The 16,950-nt window shown below is 43.1% G+C and overlaps 1 protein-coding gene across 4 annotated transcripts in view; it reads right to left on the bottom strand.

Moving 5' to 3' along the window:
- Positions 1-16,950, bottom strand: part of LOC122550137 (uncharacterized) — an 82,362-nt gene that overhangs the window by 32,732 nt on the left and 32,680 nt on the right. For all 4 annotated transcript variants that reach the window (XM_087987585.1, XM_087987583.1, XM_043690777.2 and 1 more), the window contains 3 exons: positions 10,876-11,101; positions 9,851-9,939; positions 4,895-5,181 (listed from right to left, as the gene is read on the bottom strand). In XM_087987585.1, the coding sequence (XP_087843711.1) occupies positions 4,895-5,181; positions 9,851-9,939; positions 10,876-11,101 (602 nt within the window). The remainder of the gene's footprint in view (positions 1-4,894; positions 5,182-9,850; positions 9,940-10,875; positions 11,102-16,950) is intronic.

Here is a 16,950-nt window from a genome sequence, read left to right as displayed (position 1 = left end):
CAAAATGATGTTCTGAAGACCTGTTATCTTGACGTTGCCAACAGCACCTGACAGATGTTCAAACTCCACTGACCAGGATCTCGTCTCAGTTCTGGAGTGTGAGGGACTGTATCACATTTAGAAATACTTAACCTGCTGTCCCTGCCAGAAGAAAAACAGCTACACACCCTTCAATTTAAAACAACATCCTCATTTTATCTGTCCTATTCAGACTTAAGATGCAAAAAGAAACACAGTTGTGGTTTGAGATTCCAACAATTCTCATGACTTTAGTTAGTTACACCAGCAAAATACACACAAAATCCCAGGTTTCCGGAGTACTGAAGGATTACATAATCTGGCATCCAGCCACTCAGTCACAGAATTTGTACTGAAAGGCCATTTGGAGAGCTGTTCCTCCTCATCCACCCACCTTTTGATCAATTGGCATGGTATCCATCTGTCTCACACCACCATGCCTCCAGTACCTCACCTGAGGTGACCTTTCTTTCTACACAAGCCTGGGCAGCTAAATAAATACCGTGGCTGGATCGACAACACGTGGACTGAAGCAACTCAAGACGGAGGCTCAGCATTACCTTCTCTAGGGAAATTAGGGATGGGCAACAAATGTTGGCCCAGCCAGCAACACCCACATCCTGTGTAAGAATCCAACAAAATAAGGAGACCCATGCAGCATACAGTACTTTAGGTTTCAACAGCACTCCACAGTGTTGTAACAGCTCCCTATTTTTATACTCCATCCCTTTGTAATAAAGGCCAGCCTTCCACTCTGACTGTACAGAAACTTTTTACCTCTGCATTCTCAATGATATATACCTGGGCAGCACGGTGGCTCAGTGGTTAGCAATGCTACCTCAGAGTGCCAGGGACCCAGGTTTGATTCCAGCCTCGGGGAAATGTCTGTGTGGAGTTTACACATTGTCCCCGTGTCCATGTGGGTTTCCTCCCACAATCTGAAGATGTGCAGGTTAGGTGACTTGGTCATGCTTAATTGCAAGTAGTGTTCAGGGATGTGTAGGTTAGTACATTAGTCAGGGTTAAATAGAGGATATTAGGATAGGGGAATGGATCTGGGTGGGTTACTCTTTGGAGGGTCAGTGTGTGAACTTGTTGGGCTGAAGGGCCTGTTTCCACACTGTAGGGATTTTATGATTTCATAGAGCTATGTGGCCTCCCCATCACAGAGTTGCTTGAAAGATTCAAAGAGTATCTCCTTTTCCCTTCTTGATCACTCTTTGACTGGAGTAGCAGTGTGAAGTGCTCAGTCCTAAACTTAATCAGTTCATTCCTATGTTTCCACTGTTATCATTTAACCTGGATCAGCCTGTCTCTCAAATTACAACCAGAACAATGGGTCAACCCTCACAATGTGCATCACTCCATAACTTCATATAATGGACCCAGTGTGATGTTAATAACTACAATGACATCCAAATATTTATCATTGTTGTTCATGCTTCCTTTTTAAATATTTCGAGAGGATTACAGCCACAGGCTGTAGGTTTTGCCATGATCTAACTGCAAGTCTGCTTTTTTTAAAATTAAGGGATGTTAGCATCACCAATTGGCCAGCATTTATTGCCCTTGAGAAGGTGATGGTAAGCTGCCTTCTTGAGCCACTGTAATCCATGTGTTATAGGTAGACCCACAATGCCCTTAAGAAGGGAATACTGTACCAGGATTTTGACCCAGTGACATTTCCGAGTCAGGACAATGATTGACCTGGTGGTGGTGTACCCATGTATCTGCTGCCCTTGTCCTTCTAGATGGAAGTAGTCAGGTGTTTGGAAGGTGCTGTTTGAGGATCTTTGGTGAATTTCTGCAGGCAGCTTGTACATAATACACACTGCTGCTACTGGGCATCAATGGCGATGAGAGTGGATGCTTGTGGATTTGGTGCCAATCAAGCGGCTGTCTTGTCCTGGATGGCGTCAAGCTTCTTGAATGGTGTTGGTGCTGCACCATCCAGGCAAGTGGGGAGTATTCCATCACCCTCCTGACTTGTGCCTTGTTGAAGCTGGGAGCCAGTAAGGCTGGCCTTATCATGGAGGGAAGGTTGTGGGTGAAGCAGCTGAAGATAGTTGGACCGAGGACACTTTGGCATTTTAATTTAACGCCCAAGTCCAATAAATTACTTCCTGCAATAATTCCACAATCCAATTGCTTTTGTGATCTCTGCTCCTCCCCCCCCCCACCAAGCAACACAGACCACGCCTCTCTCCCTCGCTCTCTCTCTCTCTTTTTCTCTCTCTCACACACACACCCTACACACACACCCACACACAGACACAAACACAGACGTTTGCATGGAATCATTTTTAGAATGTTCGGGAAGCACACTTTACTAACCCCCTCACTTTCCATGTTCTAAGTGACTCTTGGTCATGTGAAGCTTGTAACCCCTTCAGATTTAACTGCAATATCCCAATTATTACAGGAGTTGGTTCATTGAAAACCTGTTTTAACACCAGAGCAACATCCTCAACCTTCAAACTGCAGCTCTGCAAATTTAAACGTTTTGGTCCTCAGACTTATATGTACTTGTCTCATCTCAAGCCAGAAGATCTGAGTTCAAGCCTTGCACTCCAGGACCTGAGCAAGACTGTATTACTTACACACACATACACAAAGTCCTGGTTTAAAAGATATGTACCCCATCTTTATTTCAACACTCACCATATCACAAGTTCCTCATTGGATGCAAAATGCTTTGGAGCTTCCAGAGATCATGAAAGAAGCTATATAAATGCAAGTCTTTCTTTATTCTTTCTAATGAGGAACTGAGCCAATCATTGAGACAATTTAGGCTAAAACAAAACGTGATTGGCAGTAAAAACTGGAGGAACTGTGCATTAAAAGAAACAACATTTAAATAAATGAGTTGGATGAGAATATAGAAGACACGGTCAGTAAGTTTGTGGATGACACCAAAATTGGTGGCGTAGCAGACAGTGAAGAAGGTTTTCTAAGATTACAAAGAGATCTTGATCAAACGAGTCAATGGACTGAACAATGGCAGATGAATTTCAACCTAGTTAAGTGTGAGGTACTGCATTTTGACACAACAAAAAGGGAAGGGCTTATATAATTAATGGTAGGGGCTTGGGTAGTGTTTGAGAATAGAGGGACCTCAGGGTGCAGGTACATAATTCTTTGAAGTTTCCATCACATGTAGACAGGGTGGTTAATAAGGCACTTAGCACACGTGCCTTCATCCCTCAGATAGGAGTTGGGAAGTCATGGTGAGATTGTACAGGACATTGGTGAGGCCGCTCCTGGAATACTGTTATCCAGTTATAGGAAGGATATTATTAAGCTGGAGAGGGTTCAGAAGGGATTAACGAGAATGTTGCTGGCTATAGAAGATTTGAGTTATAAAGAAAGGCTGGTTAGGCTGGGACTTTTTTCACTGGAGCATAGGTTGAGAGGCAACCTTATGGAAGTTTATAAAACTATGAGGGGTATAGATAGAGATAATGATTGTTGTCTTTTCCCTAGGGTGGGGGATTTCAAGACTAGGGGGAACTTTTGTTTTAAAATGGTGAGAGGAGAGAGATTTTAAAAAAGCATGAGGGGCAATTTTTTTATACAAAGGGCAGTTCTTGTGTGGAATGAACGTCCTGTGAAATGGTGATGTGGGCACAACATTTAATAGACATGTGGATAAGTACATGAACAGGAAAGGTTTGGAGGGATATGGGCCAGCAGCAGGCAGGTGGCACTAGTTTAGTGTAGGATTATGTTTAGCATGGACTGGTTGGACCGAAGGGTCTGATTCTGTGCTGTATGACTCTGTAACAGGTGACGTTGTTGTCAGACTAAATCACAGGGGCGATATTCTAGATAAGTTTTTGAACTTGCCACTCAAATGCTTAGCAGTAGTAATGAAAACACAACAGGGGGAACCTAATTTTTAAGGAATTCTACTTTTGTGTGGTTTGATAGATCATATCTGGCCCCAATTCAGATGAAGACAAGTCTTCAAATTGTAGCCGGTGGTGTAATTAATGGAAATGCAGTAGCCAATTATAAAATTGTGAGGGAGGTGGATAGGGTGAATAGCCAAGGTCTTTTTGGTAGGGTAGGGGACTGTTTTAATGATGAAATCATGGCAGGACAAGGCAGAATTTCCCAGAACTAAGAACGTTGCCCTTCCTCTGTGTGTGACTCTATTGAACATAATTGTGCTTGCAGGTTGTAAGAAAGGAATCAGTCCATAGAGACATCAAAGGAAGAGGGTGATTGTCCTGTTGTCTAAAAGTGTGAAGACAGATACCGTCTCCAGGATGCTCCCACTGTGGCTTATGAAGCCTTTCAGGGTCCATTCAACGTTAAAGGGAAATGGGTTGTTAGGATAACAAGATAAACTATGATTCTTAAGATACTTTAAAAGGAATTTTTATGCAGGTACTTAAGACAATTGGTGAGATGGAGAATGTAACGCTGAAACAATTATTTTGGACAGACCGAGGACGAGAAGCTGTAGGTTCAAAGATATTAAAGGAAGCAAGCCTTTCTTTCAACAGCCAGTAATTAATGTTTGGAATACATTACAGGAAGGACAAGTGAGACGCTGCAATGAAATGATGGTAGGGATTTTGTCTGGATGGTGAAGGATAATGCTGTGAAACTCTCTCAAGTGTTTTTTTAATTATTCATACACGGAATGTGGACATCACTGGCTCAGCCAGCAGTTAGTGCCAACCCTAACTTCCCAAATGGCAACTGAGAGTCAACCACATTATATCCAGTACAAAGGAGCAAAAGGCTTCCCTATGTGCTGATTCATTCTCTGTAGGACCACAGTTTCTTTCTATCAAGGTTTACAAATTGCAATCCTGAGTGTCAACGTGACCAGCAGAAGCTAAACTACTCTTTTCTGTCTACCCACCTCCTTGCCTTTGGTGTGTCAACATGGGATGTAGATTGTAACTGTCCCTCCTTTGTTGGAAGTGTACAACTGACCAAGTGCTTCCTCAACGTTCCCTTGTCTGTTCTATTTGTCTGCTGTCCAGAGTGTCCATCTTCTCTGTAATTGGTTAGCACTGTGTCCTGATTGGCACATCGGCAAGCTGTGGGGATTGGCTCTCTGTCTTGTAGTTTAGAGTCTTCTCTGCTCCTAGTACCTTGTCCATGGTATACATTTTCCATGGACAGAGTCTCCTGTGGCTCTTGCGTCTGGAAGATCAGAAATTACATCAATTTAGTTTGAGTGTTATTTCTCATCTCAAATTCTTAGCACACTCTTAATGCGTAGTCTCAGGGAATGGTCATCCTTTAGCATAGGTGCAGGAATGGAGGAGAAAGAGAGAGGCTGACATTTAGCTCTTTTAGCACTACATGTGGGGTTGGGCATCTTTAATGGTGACTGACATCCTTCCCCTGCCCTGGCAACCACCATTGAGTCACACAGCATGAAACAGACACTTCAGTCCAACTCATCCATGCTGACCAATATCCTAAATTAATCTAGTCCCATTTGCCAGCACCTGGCCCATATCCTTCTAAACCCTTCCTACTCATTTACCCATCCAGATGCATTTTAAATGCTGTAATTGTACCAGCCTCCACTACTTCCTCTGGCAGCCTATTCCATACACACACCACCCTTTGTGTGAAAAAGTTTCCCCATAGATCTCTTTTACATCTTTCCCTTCTCATCTTAAACCTATGCCCTCTAGATCTGGACTCCCCTAATCTACCAAAAAGACTTTAGCTATTCATCTCCCTCACGATTTTATAGACCTTTTATGAAGTTACCTGTAAGCCTTTGAAGCTCCAGGGAAAACAGCCCCAGCCTATGCAGCCCCTCCCTATAGCTCAAACCCTCCAACCCTTGCAACATCCTTGTAAATCTTTTCTGCACCCTTCCAAGTGGTTGAATGAGGGCAATCAGGTCAGTGGTAGGCTGCGGTCTTCAACTGGTCATTGATTGACCAGTTGAGACCCTTAATTAGTTGTGATGCAAGTGACCCCTGCCCCATGGACCCTCCCATCCAGAAAAACCAGGGAGAGCTGGAGAAACTCAGCCAGTCTGACAGCATCTTTGGAAAGAACAGCAGAGTTAATGCCTTAAATCCTGTGTGACTTTTCTTCAGATCACCTGGTACATGACTGCTGAGATCGCAGGTATCTTCCTGTGGCTAACCTACAGGGTTGTTTGCCCTTTCCACCACTTCTAGGGTCAAAAGAAGAGAGATAGTAAGCAAAAAAAAAGAGAAAGTACCTTTTTAAAAATTTGTTCATGAGGTGTGGCCATCACTAGCTAGGCCATCCCCAACTGCTCAATGGGTAGCTAAGAGTCAAAGTGTGGTGCTGGAAAAGCATCCGTGGAGCGGGAGAGTCAACATTTCAGGCTTAAGCCCTTCATCAGGAATGTGGGGGTGGGAACAAGGGATGAAGGTAGCTTGAAAGGCGATAGATGGACACAGGTGGGGGCGTGATGGTGATAGGTCGGAGCAGGAGGTGGAGCGGATAGGTGGGAAGGAAGATGGACAGGTGGGACAGTTCAAGAGGATGGTGTCGAATTGGAGGGTTCGATCTGGGATGAGGTGAGGGGAGAGTAGATGAGGAAACAGGTGAAATCGATGTTGATCCCATGTGGTTGGAAGATGAGGTGTTCATCCTCCAGGATTCAGGTAGCTTGGATTTGGTGGTGGAGGAAGCCCAGCGCTTGCATGTCCTTGGCGGAATGGGAGGGGGAGTTGAAGTGTTCGGCCACACGGCGGTGGGGTCGTTTAGTGTGTGTCCTGGAGATGTTCTCTGAAACGTTCCGTGAGTTGGTGTCCTGTCTCCCCAATGTGAAGGAGATCACATCAAGGCCAACTGACACAATAGATGAGGTGTTTGAATGTGCAGGAAAATCTCTGCCAGATGTGGAAGGATCCTTTGAGGCCTTGGATGAAAATGAGGGCACAGGTTTGACACCTCTTGCATGGGCAGGGGAAGGTTCCAGGCATGCAGAGTAGGTTGGTAAGGGGCGTGGACCTAACAAGGGAGCCGCAGAGGGAGTGGTCTCTGCAGAATGCTGAAAGGGGTGGGGAGGGAAATGTATCTCTGGTGGTAAAGCCAACCACATTGCTGTGGGTCTAAAATCACATGTAGATTAGGTAAGGATAGCAGATTTCCTTCCCTAAAGGGCATTAATGAAGCAGATGGGTTTCTACAACAATGCAACCCCATTAGGCTAACATTGAATTCCAAATTTTGTACTGAATTCAAATTTCACCATTTGCCCCGGTGGGATTGGTACCTGTGTCCCCAAAGCATTACCCTGGGCCTTTAGAATACTAATGCAGTCATTGTGAAGATTGGTCCTTGTTTAAATGTACAGTCATTAGCTACTGAAAGGTAGCTGAGGGGGTTGGGAGTCAGTATATGTTTTTCCACCCAAAAATGTATTCTGGACTGTTTTGTGTCTCCCCCTCCCCATCTTCATCCTTCTCCCTTGAAGGTTGGATCTCTGATGTCTAACACGTTGGTCCCACATGCCAGGATGAGCGGGGGTAGTTTTCCCTGGAATAAAGGAAACGGAGGGCAGAGCTAATCGAGGTGACAGTGTGAATAGGAAATCCTACTGACCTTAGTGGAGAGGCCAGCAATTGGGACACTCATTTAAAATAATCAGCAGATTATTAGAGGAGGGTGGAGTGTAGAGAAGATGTAGTCAGCATCTGCCTGAAAAGGTGCTGGAGGCAGAAAAGCCACTTTGTTTTTCACGTAATTCATGGAAACGCACTTGCGTTGTCATCAACGCCCATGGGTTGTGATTGGATATAAACAAAACACCATGGATACTGGCAATCAGAAATAAAAACAGAAAACATTCACCAGTAGAAAGAAGAGCTATATTTGACTTGTAACACTAAGTCTGTCTCTGTGTCCACACAGGCTGCCAGAGACTGAACTTTTCCGCCTCTTTCTGTTTTCATGAGCCAGCAAGTGAGTTTCGGTTGGAGAGTTCTATTGTGACTGAGACAGATAGAAATGGGAGAAGTGGTCACCGGTGTTGCACGACCTCCATGTTTTCTATCAATGTGTGACATTTGGCAAGGAGTCCCGAGTGCACTGTTCAACTGCAGATGGTTATAGAGTGTGCACGCCCTGTAGGGACGCACCCTTTTCCAGAAGCGTTATTGGATATACATCAGGAACCAAGGACCCTAAGCAATTTATTCTTCACCAATCCAGGGTACTGCAATCAGATACAAAAATGACATGACCAACTCTTCCGAAGAACAGCCAAGGGACTGCATTATGCAACTTTTGTGAACAAATCATGCCAAATGCTGTCATTAAGCCAAGGATTAAGGCAGGGCGCCTTTTTTTATTAAGAATCCCTACAGTGTGGAAACAGGCCATTCGGCCCAACAAGTCTGCACCGACCCTCCAAAGGTCATCCTACTCAGACCCATCCCCAACCCTATCCCTGTAACCCTGCATTTCCCATGGCTAATTTACATATCCCTGGACACTGGCTCTTGTGGGGCTGTGGTAGTGTTCCTACCTCTGAGCCAGTAGATTCAGTTTCAAGTCCCACCTTGATGCAGAGGGTGTGTCATTATGTGTTGGAAACAGGTTGACTTTAAGGCAGCCTTCTGATTAATTACAGATATCCTTCTTTAAATCACTGCATGGATTTAGAGCAATCAGAGAAAAACAGGCATTCAGCTGTGTGTGCTTGTTCTGCCAATAAGATTATCACCAAAGTGTCACAGCACAGGAAAAGGCCATTCAGCCCAGCACTAGCTCTTCAAACAAGAGTCATTACCAAGTGCCAATCTCCTACATTTTCCTAATACCTTTCAACATTATTTCTATCCAAACTACCGTCTAATGCCTTCTCCATAATCTCCGTTATCCATAGTCACCCATCTTGGGTCCATGTCCCTTAACACCTTCAACATCAGAATCTATCAGTCAATTCGGAAATTCTCTCATAACGAAAGTGGTTCAACTTTATAGTCTGCAAGTTCTGAAACTGTACCCTGTGAACCCAAATCCCCATCGCACCTTCCTCCTGTCCAAAAATCAACCAATCCCCACTGCTTTGTTGCCTGTCACTCAGGTTAATTTCATATCCATGCTGCCACAGTCCCTTTTAGACCATAAGCCGTAACACCGCTGACCATCCTGCTATGTTGTACTTTTTCCAAGTGTCTTTTGAAAGTCCATGTACATTACATCAAGCCCTTACTGATTCTCTCTGTTAACCCGGTTCAGTATTGACAGTAGATAAGGACAGTCTATTCCCCCTGGTGGAGAGTATGGGCTACGAGGTGCAGGAGTAACTTAACCTTTGAATCAAAGATACACCATTCAGAATGTTGTATTAGAAAACACGTCTTCAAACATGACTTTGTGGAAGATGGGAACCTGCTACCCCGCTACCCCATAAAGCTGTTGAAATTTCTGGTAATTTTTTAAAAGCAAAATAGATAATATAAAAGATATTAAGGATCATGGATGAAGGTGGGTAAATGCTGTTACAACAGAGACTGATCATGAATAGGAAAACAGACCTCTATTGTCTACCTCTGTCCTTTGGTTCCAATAACAGCACCATTAAGACTAAATAGTAGTATTTGCAAATGACCTCGTACAACTAATTTTGGGAGCTCAATTGGTATTGTCAAAAATATATTATTATTATAAAGGTATTATTTCTTAATGAAGAAACATGCAGGGTTTTCAATTTTATTCCACCCCTTCCTGCTGGATTTCCAGAATGTTCTCTGTCTGGTTTATCTTGTCAAAACATTGTGTGGATGTTGGAGAACACTTGTGTTTTGTCCTATCCTCCCAGCTGTTGGCCAACACGCGCTGATTAAATTAAAAAAAGCAATACCTCACTCTGTCTGAGACGGTCACGTAGATGTTCAATCTGATTCCAAACACCTCCCAAACCTTCCGTCAGCCTGGAGTCTAACAGCAGTGCTGGAAAGGTCAAGGGAAGAAAATAAAAAGTTGAGAGAGAATTTGTTTCAGGAGTTCAAAAACCAGGTGGGGCCTGGACAGAATAGAAAGGGAGAAAGTGTTGGCGCAAGGGCAGGAAACTAGAGGGCACAGGGGGGTCACAGTGTTTGGCAAAAGAATCAGAGGTGAGGTGAGGGGAAACACTTTTCTAAATGAAACAGAGCAAATAGTTAGAAAATGCCCTGCCTGGAGGCAAGTTCAACTGTGACTTTCAGAAATAAATTACAGAATAATTTTCAGAGAACAAAATCTGCAAGACTATTGGGAAAGGATAGGGGGAGTGGAATTGGTTGAGTTGGGAGCAGATTCTGGCATTCTTGGTAATTCAGAAAGTCAAACCTAACGCTCTGGGAGCACAGGTTCAAATCTCACCACGGCCGCTGGAAAAATTAAGATACAGTTAATTTTTTTAAAAATCTACAATCTAAAAAACTCTGGTCTTGGTAACATGACCATGAAATTATCACCAATTGTTGGAAAAACACATCTGGCTCACCAATGTCCTTTAGGGAAAGAAATCTTACCTTTCCTGACCGACACGTGACTCCAGACCCACAGCGACGAGGTTGACTCTTAACTGCCCTCTGAAGTGGTCCAGTGAGCCACTCACTCAGTTCAAAGGCAGTTAGGCATGGGCGACAATTGCTGGTCTTGCCACTGGTGCCCAAAATCCCATGAAAGAATTCATCGGAGTCGGTCTTACAAAGAGCCAGCATGTAGATAATGGGCTGAGTGGCCTCTGTTTTTTAACCATCCTGTGTTTCTACATATAATCAGCCAAAAGAAAGCCTACCGGCTGCTCATTTATTATTCACACAAGATAAAAATAAAAGCAATCGCTGTAATAAATACATAAATAAAAGAATTATCCATTAACTGTGCTGCTCTCATACATACTTTCCATAAGTTCCTGCTCACACCTCTTCTGCATAAGGAGTTGGGGGCATTCCACTTGGACCTCCCCCTGGGAGACTGTGAACTCATGTCCGGGGACTGGCTTCTGTAGTGACTCCACATTCTGTGGTGGGGAGACGCACTGGACCAGTGCCTCCTGGTCCGATTGACGGGGAGATACTCGAAGCTCAAATTGCTGTTGCTCCTCACACCTAATCAGTTCTGCTGTCTGTATTCAGAGAGAAAAAGAGAAAACAAAACATGCATACAACTTAAACAGTGCAATTTTTTACTGTGAATTGATATTTGTAAATTTCATCAATGGTCCCCTTAATTTAGATTAGAACATCTGCTCAGTGTCTACACAGTAAGCAGTCCTTCTCTACAGCTGACAATACCAGATAATAACAAGGCTATTTGCATTTACAGGGGATCCCCGATGTATAAACACCTGACTTACAAACACTTGTACTTACAAATATGATCCCACACTGTGTAATTTCAAAGGCCCCCATACTAATGTTTTCAGTACTTACAAATGGCTATTTTATATTGTTCTGCATTGTGTTCTGACTTCTGTACAAATGGACTTCGAAATGGACTCAAGGACAGAGCCCATTCATAACCCAGAAACTGGCCATATTCAGCACCGTTAGCAGAGTGACACCTGCTAAGGTACCTCAGAGGAGCATCATCAAGCAAAATTAGACATCAAAGTACATTGGGCAGCATGGTGGCTCGGTGGTTAGCACTGCTGCCTCACAGCACCAGGGACCCAGGTTCGATTCCAGCCTCAGGTGACAGTTTGCACATTCTCCCCATGTCTGCGTGGGTTTCCTCCCACAGTCCAAAAATGTACAGGTCAGGTGAATTGGCCAAGCTAAGTTGCCCGTAGGTGCATTAGTCAGACGGAAATGGGTCTGGGTGGGTTACTCTTCGGAGGGTCGGTGTGGACTTGTTGGGCTGAAGGGCCTGTTTCCATAGTGTAGGGAATCTAATCAAAAGATATTTGGGCACAGGACAAAATGTTTAGTCCAAGAGAGTAATGTTTTAAGGAGCAGCTCAAAGGAGAGGCAGCAAAGGTGTATTCCGGAGTTTGGAGCTACTGAAGACACTGTCATGTTCGGGTCTGGGTACTACTCACTGGCAGTTATTGTCAGAGTAAATAAAAGTAAAGTTGCCCAAGTCTTACCAGACCATAGGGCTACCCTTTCATTAGACAGAGAGACAACTGGTGGTGGTTTAACCTGAGGATCACCATGCCTCAGGCAAGGGGACAGAGAGATTGAGAATCCTTCATGGTATCCTCAGCTGGTCTGGGAATTGAACCTATGCTGTTGGTATGACTCTATATTACAAACAAACCATCCAGCCAACCTTCAGAGTTGTTTGAAATAGACCAGGTCATTTCACCTCTACCTTTTCACATAGAGGGTGGTTCGTCTATAAAATGAACTGCCAGAGTCATAGAGTCATAGGGATGAACAGCACAGAAACGGACCCTTCAGTCCAACTCATCCATGCCGACCAGATATCCCAACTCAATCTTGTCCACCTGCCAGCATCCGTCCTATATCTCTCCAAACCCTTCCTATTCATATACCCATCCAAATGCCTTTTAAATGCTGCAATTGTACCAGCCTCCACCACTTCCTCTGGCAGCCCATTCCATACATGTACCACCCTCTGAGTGAAAAAGTTGCCCCTTAGGTCTCATTTATATCTTTCCCCTCTCACCCTAAACCTATGCCCTCTAGTTCTGGACTCCCCGGCCCCAGGGAAAAGATTTTGTCTATTTATCCTATCCATGCCCTTATGATTTTATAAACCTCTATAACATCACCCCTCAGCCTCCAACACTCCAAGGAAAAAAGCCCTCGATGCAGGTACAGTCACAACATTTTTTTAAAAATGGATAGGTACATGAATAGGAAAGGTTTAGAAGGCTATGGGCCAAAGACAGGCAAATGGGACTAGTTTAGTTTGGGAAACTTGGTCAAGGTGATCAAGTTGGACCGTTAGGGTCTGTTTCCATTCTGTTTGACTCTATGGCTGAAATTTCTGTTTCTTTGGAGATAGTATCCAATCAGATAAGAGATTGACATTCATTCCTGTATCATGCTTAAAATTAACAACATGTCCAATGACAGAAATAAACTCTCTAAGTCAGTTTGGAAGAATTACTCATTTCCCCTAGTAATGTATTGCGTTTTTTAAAAACAGAGGTACATTATCTAAAGCAGGTATCTTTTGTCATGAAGCTGGTCCAACCACAATAACCTCTTTGTATTGGCAGGCATTTGTCTTCTTGCTGCTCTGAAAATGTGTCATATATCTGCACATCTTCTGGAAGTAACCTAAACTTTGACAGATATAGCATTCTTTTATCATGGCTGGGTACTGTATGTGCCTTTGAGGCTTTGTTGTTCCAAAATGGCAATAATGACACTTAGTTTACTCATTTTTGGCTTGTTTGTCAAGTGACTCTTTATAGTGACTGTGCCTTATATAGTGAGTAGGTTTTGTTGCTTTTCTCTCAAGATCTGAGAGTCTTTCTAGTTCCTGATTCTTGATGTTTGAACAGCTTTTCCCAAAATTAAATTTTCTTTAAACTGTAAGAAATCTGACAAAGACTTATCAATAATTCCAACAACTATTCTATCTCTGAAATCCAATCTCTGAACTCCATTGTCACAGCTCTCCGTTAACCTACAGAATTGGCCATGCTAAATTGCCTGTAGTGTTAGGTGAAGGGGTAAATGTAAGGGAATGGGTCTGGGTGGGTTGCGCTTTGGCGGGTCAGTGTGGACTTGTTGGGCCGAAAGGCCTGTTTCCACACTGTAAGTAATCTAATCTAATTTGTCAATGAAATTACTGATTTCAGTGGAAGCATAACTCCTCTGTTAAATCTTGTTCATTTAAGAATGTTATTTGTTTTCAGATTGAAGTTATGGTCAAAGACATTAAAAGTTCATCAATGCATTTGCAACTCTTTTGATATTTTGGCAGTTTATAACATTATACACAAGAGGTCCTACTGAATACAATAGTGTATTAACTTATTCAGCTTCAGAGTTAATGTTTAATTTTGAAGCAATTTGGTATCTCAAACTTGTTTTCTCCAATCCTGTATCTGTCTGGCATTTCTCTCATTATTCCTTCTTTCATTTCTTTTTTATGTCTTTATTTATTCATTCATGTTCTCATAAATGTGTTGTAAATCTGCAGCAGTCTTCAATTCTTGCATAAAATCAATGCTGATTAAATTATGTTGTCTTAAATTTTCCTGAATCTTTTAAACTCTACTATAGCAATGTTGCAGGATTTTCTTTGCAAAGTTTTAAATTCTGTGTGTTGGCAACATTGAATGAACTCCCTCCAATAAATATTTCAATTATCTAGACAAACCTGTTTACTTGTCACTCAGACTGAATAGTTGAGGAGATTGTGGTGGCACTGGTGGTAATCTTTCAGGAATTACTGGAGTTAGAGAGGGTCCCAGAGGACTGGAAAGTGGCTAATGTAACATCCCCGCTTAAGAAGCTAGGGAGACAGAAGACAGGAAACTATAGGCCAGTTAGTCTGACCTCAGATGTTGGTAAGATTTTAGAGTCCATTGTTAAGGCCTGGATTGCAGTGTATTTGGAAGGGGGCTGGTAAAACTGGGCTGAGTTAGCACAGCTTCAACAAGGGGAGGTCGTGCCTGACAAATCTGTTAGAATTCTTTGAGGATGTAACAAACGACTTAGACGAAGGGGAGCCAGTGGATGTGATCTCTTTGAATTTCTAGAAGGCCTTTGAGAAGCTGCCACAGAGGAAGCTGTAAAATAAGACAATAGCCCATGGTATTAGGGGCAAGGAACTGGAATGGATAGAGCAATGGCTGACTGGCAGAAGGCAAAGAGTGGACAAAAAAGGGGTCTTTTTCAGGATGGCAACCGGTAACAGAAGCTAGGGAAGAGATTGCTGGGCTTGTTGCTGAGAATAGTTATATCATCAACAGCCATGGGTGAGATTGACTTACGTGGTGCCATTATTTTAAAAAGGCTGTAATGAAAAGCCAAGGAACTATAGGCCGATGAGCCTGACATTGGTGGTGGCTAGGTCGTTGGAGGGAACCCTGAGAAATAGGATTTACATCTATTTGGAAAGGCAAGGACTGATTAGGGATAGTCAACACGATTTTGTGCATGGGAAATTATGTCTCACTAACTTTATTCATGATTTGGAGGTGCCGGTGTTGGACTGGGGTGTACAAAGTTAAAAATCACACAACACCCGGTTATAGTCCAACAGGTTTAATTGGAAGCACACTAGCTTTCGGAGCAACACTCCTTCATCAGGTGGTTTGGAGCATCGCTCCGAAAGCTAGTGTGCTTCCAATTAAACCTGTTTGACTATAGCCTGGTGTTGTGTGAGTTTTAACTTTATTCAGTTTTTTGAAGAAGTAACAAAGAAGATTGATGAAGGAAGGGCAGTAGACATTTTCTATATAGACTTCAACAAAGCATTCAACAAGGTTCCACATGGTAGATCACATGAGATCCGGGTAACCTAGCCAATAGGATACAAAATTAGCTTGAAGGTAGAAAACAGAGGGTGGTGATAGAGGGTTGCTTTTTGGAGGTATATGACCTGCGGTGTGCCACAAGGTTCAGTGCTGGGTCCACTGCTTTTTACCATACATATAAATTTTGGATAGTTAGCAAGTTTGCAGATAACCAAAATTGGTGGTGTAGTGGACAGCGAACCAGATCATCTCAGGGTACCAAGGGATCTTGATCAGATGGGGTGAGAAGTAGTAGATGGATTTTAATTTAGATAAATGTGAAGTATTGCATTTTGGAAAGGCAAACTAGGGCAGGACTCATACACTTAATGGTAGGATCCTGGGGAGTGTTGCTGAACAAAAAGACCTAGGGCTGTATTGTTTCTTGAAAGTGGAGTCACAGATAGACAGGGTGGTGAAGGTGGCATTTGGCACACTTGCCTTCATTGGTCAATGTACTGAGTACAGGAGTTGGGAGATCATGTTGTGGCTGTACAGGACATTGGTAAAACCACTTTTAGAATACTGCGTGCAATTCTTGTTACCCTTCTATAGGAAGGATGTTGTTAAACTTGAGAGGGTGCAGAAAAGATTTGCAAGGATTTTGTCAGTACTGGAGATATTAGGAGAGGTTGAATAGACTGGGGCTGTTTTCCCTTGAGCGACAGAGGCTGAGGGGTGACCATATACAAGTTTGTAAAATCATGAGGCACATGGAAAGGGTGAATAGTCAAGTCTTTTTCCGAGGGTAGAGAAGTCCAAAACTAGAGGGCATAGGTTTAGGGTGAGAGGACCTGAAGGACAACTTTTTCACACCAAGGATGGTGAATATATGGAGTGAGCTGCCAGAAGAAATGGTGGAGGCTGGCAAAATTACAACACTTAAAAGGCATCTGGATGAGTATACAAATAGGAAGAGTTTAAAGGGGTATGGGTCAAATGCTGGAAAATGGGATCAGGTCTGAGTGGACGAGTTGGTCCAAAGGGTCTGTTTCAATGTTATATAACTCTATGATGAGTATCCTTCTGCAGGGGTCAGTGTTGGCTCACAACTATTCACATTAAACATTAACGATTTGGATGAAGGAACTGAAGACACTTTTGTTAAGTTTGAGATGATAACAGAGATAGGTGAAGGGACAGATTGTGTTGAGGAAGTTGGTAGGCTGAATAAGGACTCAGACAGGCTAGGACAATGGGCAATGGAATACAATATGGGAAAAATGTGAGGTTATGCACTTTAGTGTAAAGAATAGGCGTGTAGGCTATTTTCTAAATGGTGGGAGGCTTTGTAAATCTGAAGCACAAAGGGATTTAGGAGTCCTAGCTCAGGATTCTCTTGAGGTTAACATGCAGGTTCAGTTAGCAGGTAGAAAGACAAATGCAATGATAGAATTCATTTCAAGAGGGTTAGAATACAAGAGCAGAGATGTACTGCCGAGGCTGTGTAAGGCTTTGGTCAGACCGCATTTGAAAAGTTGAGTGTTTTTGGTCCACGTATCGAAGAAAGGGTGTGTTAACATTGGAGA

Source organism: Chiloscyllium plagiosum, unplaced genomic scaffold (assembly GCF_037043375.1).
Source record: "Chiloscyllium plagiosum isolate Xiang-an unplaced genomic scaffold, Cpla_swu_hap1 HiC_scaffold_5, whole genome shotgun sequence".
Classification (NCBI taxonomy): domain Eukaryota; kingdom Metazoa; phylum Chordata; class Chondrichthyes; order Orectolobiformes; family Hemiscylliidae; genus Chiloscyllium; species Chiloscyllium plagiosum.
The sequence above is the reverse complement of the archived record's forward strand: the minus strand, read 5'-3'. Positions and strand labels throughout refer to the sequence as shown.